This window comes from Fistularia commersonii, chromosome 9, assembly GCF_037954325.1.
Source record: "Fistularia commersonii isolate RoL2024-O1a breed Wild chromosome 9, RoL_Fcom_v1.0, whole genome shotgun sequence".
Lineage (NCBI taxonomy): Eukaryota > Metazoa > Chordata > Actinopteri > Syngnathiformes > Fistulariidae > Fistularia > Fistularia commersonii.
The window spans coordinates 10,869,285-10,893,468 of record NC_141292.1 but is presented as its reverse complement, the minus strand read 5'-3'; the positions used below and the strand labels follow the sequence as shown (position 1 = coordinate 10,893,468).

General features: G+C 39.4%; 1 protein-coding gene across 2 annotated transcripts; it reads right to left on the bottom strand.

The window, feature by feature from the left end:
- Positions 1–548: 548 nt before the first annotated feature.
- On the bottom strand, positions 549–23,656 carry pnpla7a (patatin-like phospholipase domain containing 7a). 2 transcript variants are annotated; one of them, XM_086152460.1, is made up of 36 exons: positions 23,532–23,656; positions 21,793–21,844; positions 21,402–21,476; positions 20,502–20,589; positions 20,128–20,210; positions 19,936–20,036; positions 19,660–19,800; positions 19,413–19,572; positions 19,170–19,250; positions 18,276–18,404; positions 18,094–18,174; positions 17,265–17,391; positions 17,102–17,173; positions 16,831–16,907; positions 16,545–16,700; positions 16,329–16,406; positions 15,849–16,054; positions 15,624–15,755; positions 15,354–15,477; positions 14,601–14,714; positions 14,290–14,356; positions 13,931–14,080; positions 13,380–13,443; positions 12,979–13,147; positions 11,096–11,278; positions 10,836–10,954; positions 9,911–10,067; positions 6,851–6,967; positions 6,667–6,736; positions 6,459–6,575; positions 5,375–5,523; positions 5,092–5,244; positions 4,862–4,981; positions 3,401–3,485; positions 2,765–2,880; positions 549–1,296 (listed from the first exon to the last, which is right to left on the bottom strand). In XM_086152460.1, the coding sequence occupies exons 1-36, from the start codon at positions 23,561–23,563 to the stop codon at positions 1,159–1,161; spliced, it is 4,083 nt and encodes a 1,360-aa protein (XP_086008586.1). In that variant the 5' UTR covers positions 23,564–23,656; the 3' UTR covers positions 549–1,158. The 2 variants fall into 2 exon arrangements, with proteins under 2 accessions (XP_086008586.1, XP_086008588.1); XM_086152462.1 differs by having other exon boundaries at positions 1,162–1,296; positions 2,743–2,880.
- Positions 23,657–24,184: the final 528 nt, after the last annotated feature.

Genomic DNA, 24,184 nt, shown 5'->3' with positions numbered 1-24,184 from the left:
GAAGGGTTCTATACGGCATAAAAAATAGATCATTTAGCAGTTTATTGATTGGCTCTTACACATTCATTACCAAAAAACATTATCTCAGTATAAGGCTGTTTCAAACGATGCCTGAAATCTCTGTAAAGGAAAAGCTATGAGCCGAATGTGTCAAAACATGATTCCACAAAGAAGACTCAGGCTTAATGTAACATTGTAATACTCATAAAAAAATGATTTGTAAAGACAGACTCGTCAATAAAAACTGAACTTGGACCTTTCAAAACCACTACTTCATTTTAAGTCAAAGCTTCAACTGCAGTGAATGGACGGATTCTCCCCTCGGTTTCTGAGCTCATCTGTTTCGCTGAATCCAAGGCACACTTGGTGAACAAAGCCCTGGTGGATGCGTTCCACACGCCATAACTGCAAATTCAGGGTTGCGGGTTTGGAGAGAGGAGTCCATGGCATTTGCGGTTTGAGGGACAAAAGTGTGGAGTGCAATTATTTTGGTCTCTTTCAATGACAGCCTATTTTCTGAAGGGCTAGAGTTTTTGTTACAATCTGAATTTTTCTCTTTTTGCAGGTAATTTAGTGATTATCGCTTTAATAATCTTTTCTTATTTCATTCAAATTTTTTATAACCCACACACTAGGTAACATGTTCATCAGTTTTCTGACATGTATAAGCAACTATTCAAGCCAATCATTTTTCCTTTTTGGGAAAGATTCTTTTGAAGCATTACTTTTCAGGCGTTTAACAAAATCCTTTTAAGATAGAGTTGTTAACTTCATTAACTTTTTGAGGTTGTCTAGGTTTTGCTCCCATTTTCCACATGTTTCTTTCTTAACAAGATATTTGGAGAACTGCTCTCACGGGTAAACTTGTTCTCTTATTGCACTGGATCGGTGCCGTCATTGCAAATCAACAGGAAGCTGTCTCGACTAAACCAACAGAGATGATGATTAGTATTGGCAGCACGACAACACTTGAGTCAAATTTTTTTGTTTGCTTGTTTGTTTTGTTTTAGATGAAGACGCCCATTGGATAAAACAGCAACAGATGTAAAATCCTATCGCACATATGGCGCCTATAAGAATGGCAGGAAATCAAACGAGGAAGAAACGGGCAGGTTATCCTGATGCGACTTGTTCCACAAGCATTTAAAAGGTTAATCTTCACTGCGTGGACTGTTTGGAGGCGACTTGCTGATTTGACAAGATGTTCTGTGAATGGTCTGGGGTGGTGGAGGACTGGCGTCCGCCGCAGGACAGAGGGCTAATGTGGTGGGTTTGTCTTCCTTCTGGCTCTTCATCCTAAAATTTTCAAATGATTTTTCATTAGCAGGGTTCAAATTTTTTTTTTTTTTTAAGTGGTTACAACAGCTTATCAAGGACTGAATGTCACATTTAAAACTATATGTTCTCAGACTAATTGTGTTCCCTGACATTTAGAAAGGAATAGAAAAAAAACTAACTCTTACTCAGGGGAATATTACTTGAATTCATTGTAATCACTGAGCTCTACTTTTCATTAAAACACTTAAAATGTCCAGATGATTATCCCTGAAATAATAAAGCACTGAAATGAAAACTTACAGCACTTTGTAGCATTTCTAAAAGTCACTTCTATGAAACAAACAAAGAATTCCACCTGCGCCAAAAGAATACTTGTTTTTCAAAAGCCCTTGTGTCGAGGATTCTAAATTTTTGGATCAAATGAGTCGTTTGTTTCCCATTTATTTCCCCGCTTGATGTGGGTGATCTCAGTCTGCTGCTCAAATTAGCAGTGATCCGACTTGAAAAGAAAGCAAATCAATCATTCCTGAATAAAACCTCTAATACACTTCAGTTCAAGTACAAGATGCACATAACTAGATCCAACACTTCACTGCATGTTCTCTTTTCAGAATTGTTATGTATACGTATAAATGTGTGCCCCATGCGTTCAACCTTGAATGGAAACTGGGAATCACTTCCTTTATTTGCGCTCCGGTGTGTGAGGCACAACACCAGGGGAGGTACAATTTCACCCTGAAAATTTCTATAATCACCTCAGGAAAAGAAGTGCATTTGCTTTAATCACATTTTTGGGAATCACAAGTAAATTGAAAATTGTTCAGGAGAAAAAAAACTGACCTGGGTCCATAAAATCCTAATTCACAGGAATTTATAGCACCAATTATTAACACTCCTTCCCTTAATTTTTTCCTTTCTTTGACTTGATTAAAAAACATGCAGTGATAGTTTACTTACCCCCATTGGAGAAACTTGTAATGATTCAGAATAAGGAATGTTTTGTGACTGCTTCAAAATTCTTTTTTTGTGTGTGGGCTTATTTTTCTTCCCTATCACTTATTAGCCTAATTGGCTTTGCATGTTTTGTCTTGAATTGAATAGAGTTGTTTTTAATTTTTCAATGAAAGAACCCATGAAACTCTGAACTTATCAGTGATTCCAGCACGATACCGCTTTAGTCATTTGGGGTGTGTTTGAATGTTAAGCTATGTTTGAATATTAAAAAAACAACTTGGCTAATACCTTACTGAGCATATAATTTTAATTAAAGTGTGTGGACTCAAAGTGCTTTCATATCATTCTACAATATATTTTGTTTAAATGTAAGCTTCTGCATGGACCCCCAAATGTAATCTTTGTTAAAAAAAAAAAAAACGAAAACTCATAGGGCTAAATAAAGAAAGCAATAGGTTTTGTGTTTTTGTTATGTGTTACTTGAGTGCTGTAGTTTGAAGAGATCCCCACCAGAATGACCAGAGGTTCCCACCGTGTCTGCAGTCTCCTCGCCCTCAGTGTGATCGCCATAGCGACCGTACAGTTCCATGTCAGACAGTGCGCTCTCTACTACCTCCTCGTCATAGTCAGTCTGGTAGTCTGACTCCTCTGACAGGGAGAATGTGAAGACAGGAGAAAGAATCATATTGTGGTTGGAGAAGCTAGAGATAGGAGTGTGTAAGAGGTAAAAGAAAAAATTAATGGCTCTGGACTGAAACGTGGTACCAAATGGAAATTTAAAGCAAGCATAAGGACTGAGTGAAGAAGTTATCTTGTCTTGCCTCCTACGCGCCAATCCAGAAAAAAAACAGGAGGAGAATCAACGGCTGAGTGTGGCAGAGGTGACAGGTGAACATGGGTGTGAATGAGTCAAAGTTAGTGGAATTTAAATGGAGAAGTTTGATGTGAGACAGAGAATGGTTTACAGGGGAGACAGATGTACAGCACATGCCACATTTATTTATATATTCCCTGATGGCAGAACATGCTGGTTGAAAAATGTATTAACGTATAAACGACCCGATACGTTAACTATCATGCAAAATATCAGACACGAGGGAGGATGCAATGCCTTCTCAAAATATTGTGTGTGCCAGTGTTTATTGACAGTGGTTGTCAGCTGTTTTACCCTCCACTATGGCAGGCTTGACAGGCTCGATGCGAGACACGATTTCCGCCAGGTCAGTAAAAGAGGCGTTTGGACATGTCACCACCTGAAAGACAAGCGGCGTAGAACATATGAGCCTAATTACGGAGTTCTAATGTAACAAATTGGGGTCTGTCAGGTCTCTGCACCTACAGTATATTTTAGAGGGTTGTCACGTGGCAAACTTATGTGATTCAGCTCAAAAAAAAAAAAAAAATCAGAACCATGTCCATATAGTGTCTCACTTCTTTGAATAACATAAGCAGCACGTGACAGTGTGCCTGGGGATGCTGCACGAGGAAGTGCAGATGTTGGTGACAGAGCTTTGGCTGTAGCTGTAAGCACCGAGACATTTTCTATTTGTGGCTCCCTTTTTGAGTTGTCTTGCTACCCCTGTCTGTCAATCAAATCTTATCCAAACGCTATGATCTCAAATCCTTCACATTTGAATTCAATTTTATATTTGGACTAAAGGAAGGTTTAGCTATTCACACATACCTGTAAGGATGCTAATCCATTTTTGCCAGACATGCTCCATTTTCAGAAATCATAGAGAGGAATTGCTTAGTTGGTGTTTGTACACTCCTGGCTCTCATTAACTGACTTGCGAGGGAGAATAAATGTATTACAACAAAAACAGCCGGTTAATCAGTGTGGATTTAAATGTTCACTTGCATATGTTTTGATCATAACTCAAAAAAGTACAGAGTTGGATTCTTGGACATTTTCTTTAAGTCAAAGAAACCTCCCACATTTGTGGTCATTACGCACTGAACACAGTGGGAGTCAGTGGCAACAATTCTAAGTTGCATGTTTTGTTGTTTGTTTGCTGTAATTGCTGATATGTTGAAGCAAGTCAGTTTTACTCCCAGATATTTGTAGGAGTAAAACAAAAATAAGGAGCAGCCAGTGTGCTGTTCAATGAAGAACTACAGGTGATAGACTGGAACCTCTCAGCAAGGCACCACACTCCCTTTGATCACCCGCTATTCACAGAAAAGGATCAATAACTCTCAACCATTTCTAGTCAAACAACAATAGTTTGTTCCAATGTTTACAGAAGTTTGACTATTGCTGTATTTAACCAGGATGTTTAAATAGAGTGTTGCTAAGTCAACCAAGGGTAAGGCTGAAAAGATTAGAACTCAATGACAGAAGATAAATTTGTAAATTGGGGTACGTATTTTGGAACCAAACCATCCATGGGGATGTGGACGTTACAGAGCAAACCCTAATGAAGAACTGAGTTAAAGTTTTACAACCTGTGAATTGAATTTGTTCAATTATCAGCTGCTTTACTTGTTGATCTCCATGTGTTTTACTGCTGTGTAAAACACCTGTTTTATAAGTAACAGGAATGCTTTTAAAAATATGCAAATTTGAGATTCCCTCACAAACCTGTTGCAAACATATATGGCAGCTCAGTTGGCAAAACGAACTTACATTGTTCTTGCTTTGTGTATTGTGAAACTCCTCTTGGTGTCGGTCTTTGATCATTTTGTCCACCACACCACTGCGACTCCAAACGTCAAACACAGTCTTGCCATGCTGGTATCCCACCTCCTTTATTATGCAAACACAAGGCATATCATTTTCATGGCATATAAAAGTAATTTCAAAAAGTGGAAAATGCTATTTAGAAACACAAGATGATTCGGTTTCCGGAAACTTACGGCGATCTCGTCAAATTTTCCAAACTCCAGCGTACGGTATCTGTCAATCGGAGGTCTGATATACTCGCAGTAGTCGCTGTTCTTCACCGACTCCAGATGCCTGACACAGCAGACGTAGGCCAGCCTTGTCTGGATCTCTGCCATGTTCAACACCTGATTACAAGTGTAGACAAGAATATATTTACCACTGATGAAAAATATCCTAAATAAAATTCAGTCCTGTTTTTTCAGCATATCGCTACACAATCTGCTATATTTTTTTAATTAGCCATCATTTCTTTACCTTTACTTTCTCCGATAGGGGGTTGAGGCGTTTCCATAGCAGCCACCACCCTGAGAGGGAGTCGCCGTAATTGGTGAGGTTGGTTTCATCCCGGCTGCCCACATCAATAGCTATCACCACTTTGGCCCCCATGGAGCGCGCCACATCAGCTGGCAGGAGAGGTGGAAACAAAAGTTGGGATATGTAAAAAGAGGAAAGAAAACAATAAGCAGCTTCAACAAGCCCTGATCACATATAAAGGTGTGAAAAATTCTAAGCCACCCTGCCAAACCCTGTGACTTATAAGATATCCCTTGGATTAATTTTACTTGGCACATATGGATGTATTGCTCACATCACTTGAGGATAGAAACAGCAGTTTCACCATTATATTTTGGGGGATCATGTTTGAACTGGCACTTCTTTTTAATGAGACCACTTACAATTTGAAATCATTCTCAAGGGAATACCACTTTGCTTAAGATGATCAGGGCGGATGATTGCAGGGGGGAAGAGAAGTGGGGGGGGGGGGGGGTCGCTGGTTGGTTCCTACTGAAGTTGTCTTGTGCAAACAGCTTTTAGTTACCTTTCTGCTGCCATTCAGACAGTGTATTTTTCAGGTATGTCCTTCTTTAATCCAGCAGGAGTGCACTGAGCCACACAGTGCATATAAACTTTTTAGATATCTATTTACCTAAATATATCATGATCTAACTACTATACTTTATCAAGTGCTTTTTACGTACAATTAAGAATTGAATTGTAATTTAAGGAGTCCTAATGAAAGGAGTCTTAAATCAGGAAATCCATCGTGTTAATATTTCTTTCACAAAAGTTCAGGAAATTCTTTCTAAAATATAATTTCTCACCCATTCCTATCTCCTTTATAAAGAATTCTTTTGGTCATTTCTCACAGTTTTTTGCCCTGTTTTCAGCTAATTCATGGACAATGTTACTTGATGGTTCAGGCAAGTCATAATATATATCAACCTTAAAACGCCTTCCAAGCATTGTAAAAGATTCTTTCATTCCATGCCATTTACTTTCAGAGAAAAATAACATCAAACTACCGGTACTAAAGATATTAAATAGTAAATCAGAAAACCTGGTAGGTTATTGATGTAGCCACCATCCATAAGAAGGTGTCCATCTTTCGGATCACAAAGAGGAGGCAGATACCCAGACAGAGACATGCTGGCACGGACATACCGCCATAAAGAACCTAGAAGAACAAACCAACATGATTTCTGCCTATTCAAACACTTTTGAAAAAACAATGAAAACAAAACAAACAAGACAAAATGCTGACCTACCATCAGTGTGTACTCTCATGGCCGAGGCAGTGATGTCAGCTGTGATATTAAAATAGGGGATCCAGAGATCCTGCAAACACAAAAGGTTCAAATTTATCCATGTAATTCATTTATGTGCCTTAAATTAGAGGATTGTTCAATTTATCGTACTCTCTACTCCCTTCTGTAACCTTGTTTCACTTACCTCTATTTGTTTGCCCTTGAAAACATTACTGATGCTGGAGTTGAAGGCAGCACCGGAGAACATGGATGTCACTGGGTATGTCAAATCTAGAACCTTCTTAAACACAGAGGTCATTTCCTGGTGAGAAATAAGGTGAGACCAAGGCGAGAAATGAAGCATAATTGAAGTCACTAATGAAAGATTTTCAGTAATAACCTGTTGGATGTATTCACGTGATGATCTGTGTTGTTTCCCTTTAGGGTGGGGCGGGGGGGAGCTACCTACTCTCCCAGTGAGGATTCTCTCCATAACAGAAATACATTTTTCTCTGAGTATTTTTTAAAAAATAATGAAAAGAATTTCACTGAAGATACAAATATTTTGTCACAGCCACCTTTCCAGCTTTCACTTTGGTTGCTACGGGCAAGACTAGCAAATCTTGAAAATGTGATACTATAGAAACCAAGCCAGCTGTTTGTAAAATTTAGATTCAGAACAAAGGACAGAGCCATAGGGGAGGAACATACTGTGACAAAAATAAATCCCAACACAATATCTGCCTGCAAACCTGCTGTCATGGGTGGTTGCTGCATTCAGACCATATGGTTGAATTAGTTGCGGTGATAAACTAACATAGCATGTTTGATCAAAGAGAGAGAGAACCCAATTAATATTACAGTCATCCTTACTAAGAAAGTTTTCAGGTATTTTTCTCTGAGACACAATGCTGGAATGTGGAGGTGGACCTGAGCTCAGCCTGTCACCAACAAAACTAATTAAGGACATTTTAACTGCATCGTTTATTTGTCCCAACTGTTATACTTGGAAAGCTGACAATGGGAAATATGTGATCAAGAGAGAAAACCCACAGTTCTGCCATAAGCAAACATTATGAAAATGCATAAAAGGCATCTGTTCAAGGACAGGAAGCATTACATTTTTACAATACATGTTCAATTTAGGACATTAAAATGTTCCAATAATAATATCAGGCATAGGCTTAGCATTTTAAAGATACTGTAAATGTTTTATATCTGAGGCTCTCTGCTAGGATACCATGAAGCTAATCAACACATGATCAGACTCTCTTTTGTGGTATTTAGGTTTGTTAAAAATCTTCTTCTTCCTCTTTCGGCTTTTTCCGTCAGGGGTCGCCACAGCGAGTCAACTTTCTCCATCTAACCCTATTCTCTGTATCTTCCTCTCTCACACCAACTACCTTCATATCCTCTCTCACTATGTCCAGATATCTTCTCTTTGGTCTTCCTTGAGACCTCCTGCGTGGCAGCTCCAATTCCTGCATCCGTCTACCAATATATTCACTATCCCTCCTCTGTACAAACTGAACAATCTCAGTCTGGCTTCTCTGACCTTCTCTCCATGACATCTAACACGTGGTGTTCCTCTGATAGACTCATTCTTGATCTAATCCATCCCGGTCACTCCCAAAGAGAGCCTGAGCATCTTCATCTCAGCAATCTCTGTCTATACCTCCTGTCTTTTCGTCATTGTAACTGCTTCTTGGGCACACAGCATCGCTGGTCTCACCACTGTCTTGTATATCTTTCATTCTAGACGATAGTCTTCTATCACATAGCACCCCTGACCCCTTTCTCCACACATCCCAACCTACTTGAACCCGTTTCCTTTCCTCTTCTCCACACTCCTTGCTCTGGACTGTTGACCCCAAGTACCTGAGATCTCCAAATTCTTGATCTCCACTCCCTGTAGGCTCACCGTTCCCCCCCGAGTTCCTCTCATTCACACACATATATTCTGTCTTGCTGCAACTAACTTTCATTCCTCTCCTTTCTAGTGCACACCTCCAACTCTCTATATTTTCCTCTACCTGTTTTCTGATCTCACTACGGATCTGAATGTCATCTCCAAACATCATGGTCCATGGAGATCCCTGTGTAACCTCATCTGTCAGCCTGTCCATCACCACTGCAAACAGGAAGGGGCTCAGAGCTGATCCCAGATGGAGTCCCACCTCCACCTTGAACTTTTCTGTTACCCCTACAGCACACTGCACCACTGTCTCACAGCTAGCATACATGTCCTGCACCAGTCTAACGTACTTCTCTGCCACTCCAGACTTCCTCATACAATATCAGAGCTCCTCTCTTGGCACCCTGTCATATGCTTTTTCTAGGTCTACAAAAACACAATTCATCTCCCTCTGGCCTTCTCTGTACTTCTCTATACCATTCTCTAAGCAAACACTGCATCTTTCTAGGCATGAAGCCATACTGCTGTTCACAAATGCTGACTTCTGCTCCAGTATAGTTTCCACTACTCTTTCCCATAATTTCATTGTATGGCTCATCAACGTTATCCCTCTATAGTCGCCGCGATTCTGCACATCCCTTGTTCTTAAAAATAGGCACCATCACACTTTGTCTACATTCTTCAGGCATTAACTCACTCTCTAAGATCCTGTTGAATAATCGAGTCAGAAACTCTACCGCTGCCTCTCCTAGACACTTCCACACCTCCACAGGTATATCATCAGGACCAACTGTCTTTCCACTCTTCATCCTCTTCAATGCATTCCTCACATCACTTTCACTAATCTCTGCTACTTTGTGTGCTATAATAGTCACCTCTTCTACCCATGCCTCTCTTTCATTTTCCACATTCAGCAGCTCTTCAAAGAACTCTTTCCATCTTCCCATCCCTCTTCTAGCATCTGTCAATACATTTCCCTCTCTATCCTTAATCACCCGGACCTGTTGTACATCCTTTCCATCATTATCTCTCTGTTTCAGCAACCTGTATAGATCGTTCTCTCGCTCCTTAGTGTCCAGCTGAGAATGCAGGTCATTGTGCGCCCTTTGTTTTGCCTTTGCTACTTCTATCTTTGCCTTACGTTGCATCTACCTGCACTCCTGTCTGTTGTCTTCAGTCCTCTCAGTATCCCGCTTCTTTTTTGCCAACCGCTTTCTCTTTGTACACTCCTGCACTTCCTCATTCCGCCACCAAGTCTCCTTATCTACTTTCTCTCCTTCCTTAGGTTTGTTAAAAATATTGATCTAAAATTAAAAATGGTCATTCCTATATGCCATTTTTAAAACTCACCATTGCCCATTCTCTGGCTCTCATCCTCATACGGCTGTGACTGCGACCTTCAGCGTAAAGCGCCCCCATCAGGGAACCGATAGAAGTGCCACCAACAAGATCCACTGGGATGCCAGCCTCACAGAGGGCTCGAACAATCCCCACCTGGGAGCAACCCCTGAAAAGGAGGATATAGAAATAAACAAGAAGAAATACGATTCAAAGGCAAACATAAATTATCTTATCATAATAACATTAAGAGCAACAAATGATTGTGGTGGTGCTCTGAATTAGAATGTCAAGATCACAAGCATTTGAGCAGTTATGGACATTGTAATTGCAGTTTTGCATCTACACCATCACAAGGATTTGAGATGTATGTCTTTAAGGGAAGACTGAGGTTGAGACCTTCAAACAATAACACTGGGTACAACTACTTAAAAGTACAAAAAGTCCTTCAATTGCAGAGACTCAAAAGCCTATTTCACACTTTGTGAAAAAGTGACCAGTCGTGGGCAGTTTCCTCATTATTCCATGAAAAATAAGCAGATAAAAGATCTGGCAATACTCCCTTCTGCATGTTTTTAGACTGTGGGAGGAAACCAGAGAACCCAGAGGAATCCACACAGACACAGGGAGAACATGCAAACTCCACACAGAAAGGATCGGAACAAGAAACCTTATTTAGGCTTCTCTAAACTACAAATTAAATTATCAATAAAATTACAGAGGGTTTACAACAGCTCTTAAACTGCTGTAGAATTAATGCTACTCCACAATGTAAACTGTAACGTTTTTGTGAAAGTTAGCATTTCAAAGAGGTTGTTATAAATTTATTTCAAATCTATTGTGGTACTGCACAGAAGCAATGTTCAAAAGTTGTGTTGCTGGATCTGACCGTGTAACAACAGGAGGCATTCTAGAAACCAGTCAAGTTAAATGTTACCTGGCTCCTCCCCCTCCTAAGACAAGAGCAATAGCATTTCCAGTAAGGACTCTTGCCAAGCGGGAGAAGTCTGAGTGACGATCTGCAGGCTTCTCAAAGACACGTTGATACAGTTCCAGCTGGTACAAAGGAGAGTATAATTAGTCTCAATAAGTATGTGGATGGATTTGCAATGAGTTGATGGCAAATTACACATAGATTTTGTATGTAGGAGATGGCATCATGTAAAATGAGAAAGCAACAATCTTTTTCATTCCAACCAATTTAGGGAGGCTCCTCTTTGAGAAGACCCTTCGCGGACAGGAGAGGTGGAGGTGTCGAGAGATCCAGCTTCGCATGTTGAGCCAGTCCACAGTTCCTTTGGGTGGTGGGCCATCTTCTCTGTGCAACAACACCAGCTGCTTCTGGGCACGCACAGCACTTCCCTCCAACATACGCTCCAGCTAGAGCAAACAGAAACAGATGTTTTAGAAGATGTTGGAGTTCTCCTCTTTCTAAGAGAAGCTTCTGTGCACTACTTACTTATTATGAGAGAACCAAACATACTTATTAACTAATAGGGTCTGAGTAAACCAGATACAACCACATGTGCACAAATTAACATTAAATTGGGGCCTAATGAATTTATATAGTACCAAGATTAGCATTAACAGATGAATGGGAAGGTTATTAGAAGAGGATATTTTTGTCTCATGAGCAGTCTGTGAAATAAAAAAGAAAAAAAACAACACACAGATAGGAAGGTCAGATTCGGCAGTCAATGAGCCATCTGTTAAAGGTTTAGAAAATGTGAGAGGTGAGAGGGCACCTGTGTGTGCGCGCTCAGAAAGAAAAAAGGGAGGGAGAGCTATGACTCACTCTCTACCTGAGCTTTATTGATCCATCCCTCCATTTCTCCCACCTTGGCTTGTTAAATGAGGATAAATTGCATTCTTTTCTATATGCCCATTCACCCCTGTGAAAGCAATTACTTCTCTCATCCACTGGACATGCACTTCCTGCCCCTTTCACAATACCCGTCCATTTGCTCATTTCTCCTCTATGCCCAAGGGTCAAGTACATAACCATTCACAACTCTTTGACTGTAAATCTGACTTAAGACCTCGTGTATATCTAGGCTTCCAGAGAATAATGATCAAAAATGACCTAAATACCAGATGAGAGCGACCTACTCTACCCAGATATATGCTTGAGTGCCAGCCCAGTTAAAAATAATTGCTTGGGGGAGGAGTTTTCCAAAGAAAGAAAAAAAAACTCTGTAGTCAGCTATAAGACACCATAAACTTATACCAGTAGATGTTCTTATATTACTTCACAGGAACAAGAAGCCCACATTTGAAAGTCCATTTAATGTATGAATCCCAATTCATAAAAATACCATTTCTCAAGAATATTTTAAATGTAATAAAGAATATTGACAATTTGTAATTACTTTTAAATAAATCAACAACCATTTTCCAAAGCTAGCCACTAGTATGTGAGGATTCCAACTGTAGATACAGGTCAAAAGATGATCAGTAAATGGTAAATAACTTGACTTCGGTATCCACCATTGCATATACTGGCACTTTTTACATAATATTATAGTCTAGCCAATTATAAAAAAAGAAGAATTCCATTATATTACCAATTTCCCAATTTCTTTACAGATAGACAACAACATCCACAATTGTTTGAAGCGGATTTCAGTTCAGGGTAACTCTGTCACAAACTTCCTCTTAAAAATCAACACATTCTATGCTTTTGTAGACAAAAACCTTGTATGTGAATGCTGCTATTTTTAATCATTCTGGTCACAACAAGTCATTTTAGCCACATTTATTTGTGTGCCACATTGATTTCTGGCAGTTAATAGCTGATATCATTCTTGAAAGAAAGAAACAATGTCAGTCAAGCTGAAATAATACGTATAAATAAATATGTAAAAATAAATATTTGGAACTTACTAATTTGACTTTCTTCATTCTTGTTTTGCTTAATAATAAGGCCACATTGGCTGAAACATAATTACTGTAAATTCTAATTAAGTGCGATCCCAAATAGAAACTAAACCCCTAAAGATGGTTAAAAGCAGCCTTTTTTAAACTGATTCTGGCACTGTTCACATTTTTACACCTGTCAACTGTCAACTCTAGCATCTTACCTCCCCAACAGTGGGGTCCTGCTCCCCTAGTCCCACAATAATAATGCAGTCAGCTTGGCGAATGCAGCGCTGAGTCCATGGGGTCAGTGTAGAGTCCGTCTGGTAAAGGACTATGCGATGGATATCTTCTTGTTGACCCAGCCAGCTGGACAGTCGGTATTCATGGACACTGAAATGGAAAAGAGTCCATTAATGACAGATCGCCTTACTTAGCTGGAAGCACACAGTGGATCCATTCTGCCGTTATGCCAGGAAAGCATGGACAAACTGAATAGAATGAGTGAGTCAGAATAGCCAAAGCTACAAAAGTAAAACCAGCTCTTCAGGAGAATAAACGTGTCCAAGCCTAAAAATGTAAATGCAACATCCCCCAAAAATGTTCAAGCTGCCATAAAGCATACCTGTCTAGTGCAGCGACTCCAAGGCGCTGCTTGATAATATCACTGGTGAGCAGAAGAGTGGGACCTGGATGTGTGACACCGCAGTGGTTACATACCTTGCTTGTTTTAGTGTGCATCAATAATCTGCTGTCTCAAAAGAAATATTGGAGGGTTTTCTTAAATACTACAATTACATCAAATCAATCAGACAAATATGTAAACCAAGTTCCTTAGATTGAATAAAAAACTTTAAATAAATATATTGGTCAACTGAAGAAGGTTTTGGGAGCCATGCTGACATTTCAGGTATCATAGTTCACCCTGAGTGTTATGCCACAGTGCGTCGAATGTAAATTCTAATGTCTGTCTTAATTTCATTAAATAGACCCTCACTTTCTTACTTAATCTAAAGTGAGTATCTTTGCAGTCAGATGAAAGCAGATGAGGTCACCATTAACATTCAAATTTAAAAGGATATTGAAAACCCATGAACACAGTTTTATTGTTGTATCAGGAAGTAACCATTAAAAGAAGATAGACAAACTATTCAGAACAAGCTTTTTTTGTTTTACCTATTGCCATGAGAGCATGCCGCAGCTCCAGGGTGAAAGCAGTGAGTGGTACCTCTTCTGATACAGGCAGGACCGCCACCGTGGAAAGGTTTGAGGCTTGGTTTCCCGCATCCCATTTACTGCTTGGGGTGTGGAGGGCCAAACTGCGAGCTGTGGGACAAATATTTATACAAACATATTTCAATAACAGTATTGGAAAACCACCCGAAGAACAGGAAGTCATGAAAATATGTATGCCAGTGGAATAATTCTAAGCAAATGCAGAGCTTCACCATGCGTATGTGTTGCAAAGCAAGGAGCCAAATCCAAATTCCTATGCAAAGAAGTGAACATGCAAATACGCAAACACCTCCACTCACCTGTCAGAGGGCCGTTGACTTGCTGCAGGATCTTCTGTCCTAGTAAGTGTATTAACCTGGTGACAACCTAAGATGGAGAGATGTGTTTTGAGGCAGCTTTGTCTCTAGACAAACAGCTATAATCTCATACGGGAGTACATCTGCCTATCCCACTCAAAAAGGTTTCGAAAAGACATGACAAGCCTTTACACTAATTATGAATCAAATAGATGATCAAAAACAGACTTTTGTTAAGCTGTAATTTCCATAGATAGAAAATAAGTTTATCACATCAGCAGAAATGCAATTTTAGAACTAGAACTTGGCCTAACCTGCGGGAACTTTCTCTTGATGGAGCTGAGAGCACCTTCCGGTAGCTTGGCAAGCTCAGAGTCTCGAACGGCATGGACAGTGGTGGCTCTGTTCTGATGGGTCAAGGCTTCCACCTGCAGAAACATGGGACTCAGTGTTACCCTTAAACTTCATTTGCCGCAATGAGCATTCAAAAATACTCTTAACTGGCATTTCAAATCAGGCCAGTTTAGTAGGATACATACAGAGCAAACTACCTGTACAACACCCATTTGTGAGGTTTATAAACCCATTTTCTTTGTATTGATTTATCTTGATAGTCATTTAGGAGGCTTTAACTTGTTGTGTTGTAGTACTATAGTGAGAAGTATCTTTTATATTTGTCAAGCCTAATGATGGGGAAAAAAAACAGATGGGTCAAATGACTTATTGGACAAAAACTAAAATGAGGGGCAAGTACTTAAAAAAACTGGCTGGAGAATTGATGAAGTATCCTTACATCACTGCTGAAGCCAGTGAGAAGACTGAGAACATCTTTTGTGTTGAGAACAGCTTATAGCGCAACGGTTTGCGGAGTCTCAGTTGCTGCAACAGTGGTTTGATGGCAGACTTACAATAGCATACATGCTGCCCCATTGTTCTTTATCAAACAGTGATTTGATTTATGCATTGATTCAATAAAATGTGCACCCAGACTCTCAATTGAAGAAAATATGAATGAAGTGTTTCTGCCTATAAACATCAGTCTTCTATCCCGTCTAGGCGGCCCTTACCACTCCAATTAGGTCACCACGACCATACTCTCCTATCAGCTCCTTCTTCCCGTCCTCCTTCATAATGACAGAACGCAGTCGACCACTGAGCACAATAAAAGTGCTGTCTGATTTCTCCCCCTGCCTGTAAATTACACAAACGACTTCAATCAACTCCAAATCTGCGAACACATTTCAGGCATAATGTCATATTATGAAGTCAATGTCCGCAGTGGATAATTGCTTTTGAATGTAATATCCAAATCGTGGAAGATGTCCTCAGTAACATACCTGTAGACAGCCCTGCCAGCTTCCACAGCCATCCAGTCGAGAGCAAAGTCTATCTGTCGGACAAAAGATGACATTCTCCTCACCACTGTGTGGGCAACATTCAGCACGACTTGTGGCTCCACACGCATTATCCTAAGTAGGGAAAAAACAATGCATAGAAAATAAACAAAAATACTTAATATCTGTGCCAAACCGGTCATTATTGCATGCATCTCTGTGACTGACTCATAGAAGTGGGTTTTGGAAATGGAGAGGAAGCAGCAGTCTCGCTGAGCTCGGACGGTAAATATGAGGGGCTCTCCTGTCAAGACAGCAAGGTGGCCAACAAGTTCTCCGGGATGTGTCACAAACAGTCGTGTGTCTTCTTCTCTGTCAATCATCCGCTGGTAGACGTGGAGGAGCCCAGAGATCACAAACTGAATGCTAACTTCCTAAAATAGACAAGAAGGCAAAGAAGCATTTTGTGCTTAAGAATCAGATTATTTTTAATAATGTAAGAAATAAAAATTGTATTACAAATATCCCACTTATGTGGCCATTTAGTTTAGGTATGTTTTCCTGTAAAATGTATCTAAATTTTCTGTGAAAATGACATTTAAAAAATGATAACAGGAGATGTACTGTACATTGGGTGCAATTTCACATCACATCATTCACAAAATCCTGAGACAACAGTGCAGCTGAGCGCTGTATGTTTGGTCTGACCTGATCTCCCTGACGAGCCACCACAGATCCCGCTTTGACATGGTGAAGGGTAACCCTTCCCTCGAGCAGGTTTGGATCCTGCAAAAAAAACCTTTATTCAACCTGCTAAATTGCATTCTTAAACAGACATGTAGTAACAAAGTGCAATTTCAATCCAGTGAAGGTTAACTTGTTTTTTCATAAAATAATATAAACCCTGAAAAATCTGCCTCTCACCTGCAACTGAATAACTCCCAGCAGGTCTTTTTTCGCGGCCTGGAGGATGGTGCTGCTCTTGCTGAGGTGGATGGCATCAGACTGCCCCCCACTGTCTGTATAGTGAAAGACTTCTGAGGGTGTGTGCTGCATTGTCACACTCTTCTTAAGACTGGACTGCAGAGGCAGACAGAAGCAATCAAGCCCAAAGACACAATACAGTAAGTTGAAATATGAAGAAACCAAATCTCATGTATTTGTGGCTGAAACTAAAGCGCAAAAAACTGCAGTTTCCAATGACTCTTACTTTAAGAGTGGCTGGGCTGGGAGGAGTTTCATCTACAGCAACTCGAGCTCGTTCATAAGCCATGTTCAAGTCACCACCTTTAACATGGGGAGAAACAGGATTTTATCATTTGATATCATCGTAATTTTTTTTACTGCGTTACAGCGTGACGACAGTACACCGTCACCTGTTTAATAAGTCTGCGTGTCCCATCTCTGTGTTATGTGTGTTACGGAAATTAATGGAGTGATACAGTGGTTGGTAATTGAATACGTCATGGGTAGTGTCAAACCTTTGTGGTCAGCGGGCGCTGAGATGGATCGTACCCTCTTGTAGCTGTTTGACGGGCTGTCCTTTGTACCATCTGTGTGATGTAAATAAGGGTGGCAGCTTTAGATTAGCTGCATCACAACAAAATGCAAAAGTCTTAATTTGTGTTCGAGTGGGAGAGGGACCTGATTCTGTAGGGCTCTCAGTCCCAGCAGAGAACTCATCTTGGAAGTGCAAGCGACGAGTTGGCTTCAAAAAGCTTGCATCTCCAATTACACTGTTCACATTGGACAAGGGCACGGCCTGACTTTCCTGTCAATTAGGCGACAGCCATGGACATACATTTCAATTAGCTGGGACTTTATTCAGTCTGTCATTTTGTCACTTAGACAAATGTAATACATAATACATTTGGAAAACAGGGAAATTGGCCTATTTACACCAGGGGGTAGAGAATTACAGTTTAATTACCAGTAACTAAAAGAAAAGATATAAAACCTAAACCCACATATATAAAGAAAAATGGACATACAAGTGGGCTTTTACCTACCTATGATGAGTAAATTAATATTTGTTTTCCAACAAATTCTATTTGGAATATAATTAGAAGAGAATGGGTGATCTATTTACATATATTAGATATTCTCATGACAAAAACAATGTTCTAAAGCCTTTAGGTATTGACTACCCATTTCGTCCATTTTTGGGTGAAAATAAGTTCAAAGGTGAGTTCCTTTTTTTATCTCCATGAAGAAGTAATAATTAGTTCATGTTTTCTGCGCTATAAGGACATGGTTATGATGTGGTGAAAGTTATTTGAAAGTGCATGGTATGGGTGTTTCAGTAATATTTAATTGCCAACAGTCTTACATACCAATGTGCACTACCTATGTGTGTGATATACACACACACACACACACACACACACACACACACACACACACACACACACACACACACACACACACACACACACACACACACACACACACACACAAGAAATTTCCTGCTTACTGGATTGAAAAGCTCAGTCGTTAAGCCTAGATAATTATGTAATGCCAGGAAGGTGACTCTTTGGAGGCGAACCATGATTATCTGCAACACAGACAAGAATAAAAAACTGAGGTAAACAGAGCCGGTCATATTAGACTGTAGCCACATTCAAAGGGGATATAAACAACCAAGCAATACTTAACCTGGATTACGCGCACAAGCATTTCTGGATATCTCTTGAACACAGACTCAAAAGCTGATGCAGGTAAACGTAAGATGGTGGACCGAGTGGCCGCTCGTGCTGTGACGGTCTTGTAAGGGGCAGGATAACCCTGGAAGAGAAAGGAGAGTTAATAAAACATAGACAGCCATTTCTATCTTCATCAGTAAAAAACAACATTAAGCTGTCGATTTAGCTTTCTGTGTTATATCACATTGTGGTACTCTACTGGTATTTCAAATGTATTTAAAAAAAAGAAATACATTTACCTCTCTGTTTATACTGACGTAAGTCTCAATAATATCACAGCTACTCTTCAAGTTTTTGCTAACAACTTGAGTTTGTCCAGAAACAACAAAAGACTTTTGATTGTACTCAGAATAGAACAGAACACATAATAAGATTTTATTACATAATAACAAACAACGCATGCTCCTGAATGTAGCAAGACAATACTTGAGGGAATAAACAATAACAAAAAAAAAACAAACTTGTCACAAAAAAAGATCAACAATAGGTTGGAGGTTTTAGTCCAAATGTGAGACAATTCTTATTTGAGAACAAAAGTGTTTTCTTTAACTTTAAAACTATATTTCTGATTATGAAAGTACTATTCAATAAGGGGGCGAAGTTTTCTCTCACCAGAATTATTTTCAACTGTCAATAAAAATGTTTTACAAATTCTAGCGTTACTTGTGTAAAGTGCATCTTGCTGGTGACTGGGCAAAAGCTAAAAACAAGTCTGATCCCATACTTTGTGTTTCTATATCTTCTTAAGGTATTTGATTTTTGAGACCAAGGGAAACAGGGGTGAAGGGTCAAGAAATGGAAAGAGAATTAGTATAGACACAGGCTGTAATAGAAAACCGGAACTCACGGTGATGATGTCCAGAATACTGAGCAAGCTGTGGACACTGTCTCCTGGGAGAACATCCTTCACCATTGCTTCTGGGCCATCCTGGAATGGACAGTGAGAGGCAGTGACTTTTCAAAACTGAGTAAGAAGAATCTAATAGCCCAACAAAAAAAAAAAAAACAGTCTGGACCGTCGGTATACCCTTAAAGGTCTAGGTCACCCCACCTAAAAAAACAATAGTGAATTAAATAGTAGTCCACTTACATTCTCAAACGTCCACAGCTCAAGTCGTCCATCCTGGACCACGTAGATGCTGTCATCGTCATCTCCTGGTCTGAACAAACATTCACCCTCCTGGAGCTCGATAAACACCATGTGGCGACACAGTTCCAGAAACAGGGGCTTGTCAAAATGGCCCAAGACCCTACAGCAAGTAACAGAACATAATTCCAGCTTCAGTAGGTATGACTCAGGATATGGACAATAGTTCTCCTGTCATAGCCAAACACACCTGACATTCTTAAGCATATAGAGGACCTCGGAGGGCAGATTTGAGCTTTGTACATCAAATTCTGTAAGGTCAGCCTCCAAGAGAGAAGGGGGCGGTTCCTTTGGCTGCAGGGTGGGAGGATCCTTACGAATCCTAAGGATTCTGTAGAGATAAAAATGACAATTTCAAAGTATTACATTTCTCCTGATAGTGAGCAGACCTCCAAATACAGATTGACAAACATGTCAATATTTCATTTTCCATGGATAAAATATAAAATGTATTCAGGGAGCATACTTGCGAGCTATGCTGAGAACTTTGGTTCTTTTGCGAACACGCTGTGGCTGTTTTGATACTGAGGTAGAGGAGGAAGGAGGGACTGAGGACAATGTCTGGACCTTGAAAAATAAAAACAGGGCAAATATTTGAAATGGGCTCTTCTAAATGTTTCTGTAACAAGTGTGAGAAAAAATTGTCTGAAAAGTAGACCTTGCGCATTATTTTCCTTCCATAAAAGAGCACTTTGTCTCTTTTTCTGAAGCGATAATGAGGTACACCAGGCTGTTGTTCACCTTTACAGAGGAACAAAAAACATAAGGTTAAACCAATAACAGCAAATTATTCTTTTGTTTTTTTTTCATGTAGTTTAACTGGTTTGTTGAAAAAGTAACAAACTTCAGTTTTGATTCACAATGATTCAGAAAGGATTTTAGGCAAAACATTATGAAGAGACAGGTTAAAATGAACTCCACCATTAACATCTTAGCCTTAAAAACAACATTAAAATGAGAATGAAGCTGAAAGAACATCTGGATAAAGCGTCTGCCAAAAATGCAAGAGAGAAGAACATCTGGACTGCTTACGGGCAACTTTGTATCTTCTATAAAGGAAGAGCACTACAATCCCAATAATCAAGACTGCAATTCCTGCTCCAATCAGAGCACCTGTGAGCTGACAAATAAAAAAATAGCCATGAACAATACATCAACATGATGGTTATTTTGAAACATATTGCAGTGTTAGAACAAATAGAAAGGGGAATATCAGCTGCTAGATTAGTTGAGTCAGCCCTTGTGTCTGCTGGTATACTGTATACAGATTTTCCATTTAAAAACTTAAGAGTTGACTGATAAAAACTTCTTCTATTCTTACTAATAAACATGTTTAATTTAATAGAGCTGTTGGTTTGTTCACAATGTTTCTCTTCAGAGTTTAAAATATTTAAACACATTATGTAAAGTGGTGGATCAGAACAAGGATGATGGATTTAATGTTGTATGTACGCATTTTATTCTATCATCTCTTTTTCAACTTTTTCAAATTCAATTGGCATGTCACATTAAGCTTGCCAATACTGAGAAATGGAGCCTGGCAATCATTTTTTTTTTTTATCAGGATGTGGTTTCCAAAGATCATAAGAGCAACAAGTGTGATTATAGATAAGGAGTCACACTCCATTTCCAAGTGATGCTCATGTAAAAGAATGACAGAATGAAACTCTTTAGGCACTGAGAATAATAAATACCAAATCGGCTGTCTTTTAAGCTTTCATTTTGAAAATGTTTGTTGGGAAAAACATACAAGAAAGTGCCATCTTTCCATTGTTTTCAATTCAATGGATGGTGATTATTATAATCACTATATCGACCACAAACATCCTGTCTATCATCTTTGTTGTAATCAAGCAATTTGTATATTGATGTAAGTACATTTTTGACAAAACACTGCAACCATAAACACAGGAAAGGGCAAAACTAACGCACCATTGTAGTCTGCATCCTCTCCTCCACAAACTGTTGCACTCGTAATGTGATCTCACTTTTGGTGGTTGCCAACACCTGCAGTCATAAGAAGTCATAAGAAAACACTGTAGAATTCATGACAATCAAATATAAAACATGGTTACTGACGATGAACTTTTGATAGATGGAATCAGCAGCCAACAGAGCATCACTGTCTCCAATGATAATTTTAAAGAAAGCCTAGCATCTCTTCAATGGTTTTTGTCTTGACCCTTCACAAGATATTATTGCAACAAGAGGCATCAGCAGGTTGGTGAAAGTGGCAGCTCCACCATCTCTGAAGTGAGACATATTTTTTGCAGTTTACCTACACCCAAAACTTAACATTTATAAAATAAGGAGAGCTACTTACTGAAGGGGCCCATCTGGAAAGCTCATCCTGGCCATCATTTTGGCAGTTCATCCTGTACAAGCAGAAAGATTTAATCTTCAACTTTAGTAGGGGGCGTGATGCAGTTGGACTGAACAAAAAGGAACAACTCCAATTTAATAGTTAAGAGCATAACTAAGGGACATAACAGTCCCTCAAAGAGATATTCCCAATGTTTTGTACATTGGAAAAGTAACTAGATACTGTCTTTTTTTAAGAGTCAGAACTGAGCCCTGAGTCTCTTCTTAACCACCGAATCTGAAGATGTGTATGGCAGTGTCAACCAGGAGGACAAGGATGAAACACTGGCAAAACACTAGTCTAAGTTCTCTGTGGAAGATCCCCACAGCACAAACCTTTCAGTTTAAATAAAAAGTTTCATTGGGGTAGATTACTCATTCTGCTGTTGGATGCTTAGTTCCTCCTGCTCTTGATCAGTTAGAGGAAGACAATATTGAAATTTTAATGGAAATTTTAATAGAAAGATAAATAATATATATACATACCCATACCCATACACACATACACACACACACATGTATATATATGAATATATATATATACTGTTTATATATATATTGGTACACAAATTCTGAAATTGGAGTTGCCAGGCAGGAGGTCTCAAGGGAGACCAAGGAGAACATTTATGGACGTAGTGAGAGGGGATACAAAGGTTGCTGGTGAGAGAGAGGAGAATGTAGAGAATAGGGTTAGATGGAGAGGGTTGATTTGCTGTGGCAACCCCTGTAGAAGAAGATATCTATATCTACCTATCTATACATATATATATACCTAGATACATACATACATACATAATGAGGGATGAGAAGGTATGAATCCAAGTAAATCATTGAGTGACTTTAATCAAAATACACTTATTTCATGAAAAATGACTCAAACTTCAGAGGTTTTGTCTTTTTTTCAATGAAATTATTTCCAGGACACCAGTGGTCTTTGAGGTCACAAAACGGAACCTTATTAATGTTAAGATTTAAGAAGGCAATATAATCAATAACATTTTCCAACACGGGAAACTGCATATAAATTGATCTCTGGTTATCTAAACCAGGTTGGACCTGTCCTGTTATAATGGATTGTAACTAAGACAAGGTCTCACGTAGTCTACTTAAATTTTATGGCTTTATATCTCACGTGTGGATTTCACAAACAATATGCGCCTTATAAAATTCACCATATGAATCTGGCAAATCATGAAAGCCTTCCTCAATACTCGAACCAGTCATGTCAATAAGAAAACAAAACAATAACACGACAAGCAGTGCAATGAAGGCTGTGTCAGAACTGAGCCCTCAGTCTCGACGTAACCGCCGAATCTGAAGGTGTGTATAGCAGCGTCAACCAGGAAGACCGGGATGAAACACAGGTCTAAGTTGAAGGCTTAAAAAAACGAGCGGCTAGAGCTTTGTTTTGGAATGGCAACCCGTACAGTTTTCTAGAAACTTAACCACAATCTCACGCCACAAAACCCGCTATACTATAGAGGATATTAATAAGCAAGCAACACATGAATTAGCACCGAGTAGTGACTATCGGTAATGAGCCTCCCTGCGGGTCGTCGTTAGCTTGGGTGTTTCGTTACCATAACATTAGCTTGGGGCTGGCGGGCTAGCGTTCGCGGTGTTGATCAATAACTATACACAAAAGCGGTATCAACATCAGACTAAGAGCGCTTCTACGAGTTCGGAAACGGCTGTGCTTACTGCTTGTAGATTTTTGGTGTGTCTGCTTCCATCTTTTCACACTACATTCTCCAAACAGACGGTGGAACGAAGTTAGCAAGTAGCTAACAAAGTTTCTCTGTGCTGTCACTTCCCTAGCTCCGCCCATGTTTATTATCCACCAATGGACAGTTTGATGTCGGCCGTTGCCATAGAAGCATTGAAGCCAGCTGTCCAATGAGGAAGTGATCAGGCACACTGTGCTGCTCCAGATAGCATCTGCAGGAGAGCCGCCTTGTTTGCTCAGCGTTCATCAGCCCCATTCTTCTCAAAATCTTGTCACTGTTAATGGAATCACTTTACAATACTATATGTAAGCCTATGTTTAGAGATAATATACTTTTTGCCTAATTTTTCAAATACTCTAAATTTATCACCACACAAATGTCACATAAATGCTGTGTTGAGTCGAGGACATTTGAATTCATAATTTTAGATTTTCTTTCTACAAAAATGTTGTTATTGTTCTTTAATTTAAATAGCAAAAGTCATAACTTCTTTTGGAACATTTTTAACATTATATGAAACTTGAAATATACTTAATCAGTTTAATATTTCATTCTCATTAGCAAATTCCAGTGACAGATACAATCATATTTTAGACTTTATTCAATTGTTCAGGGGAAGGTAGATAA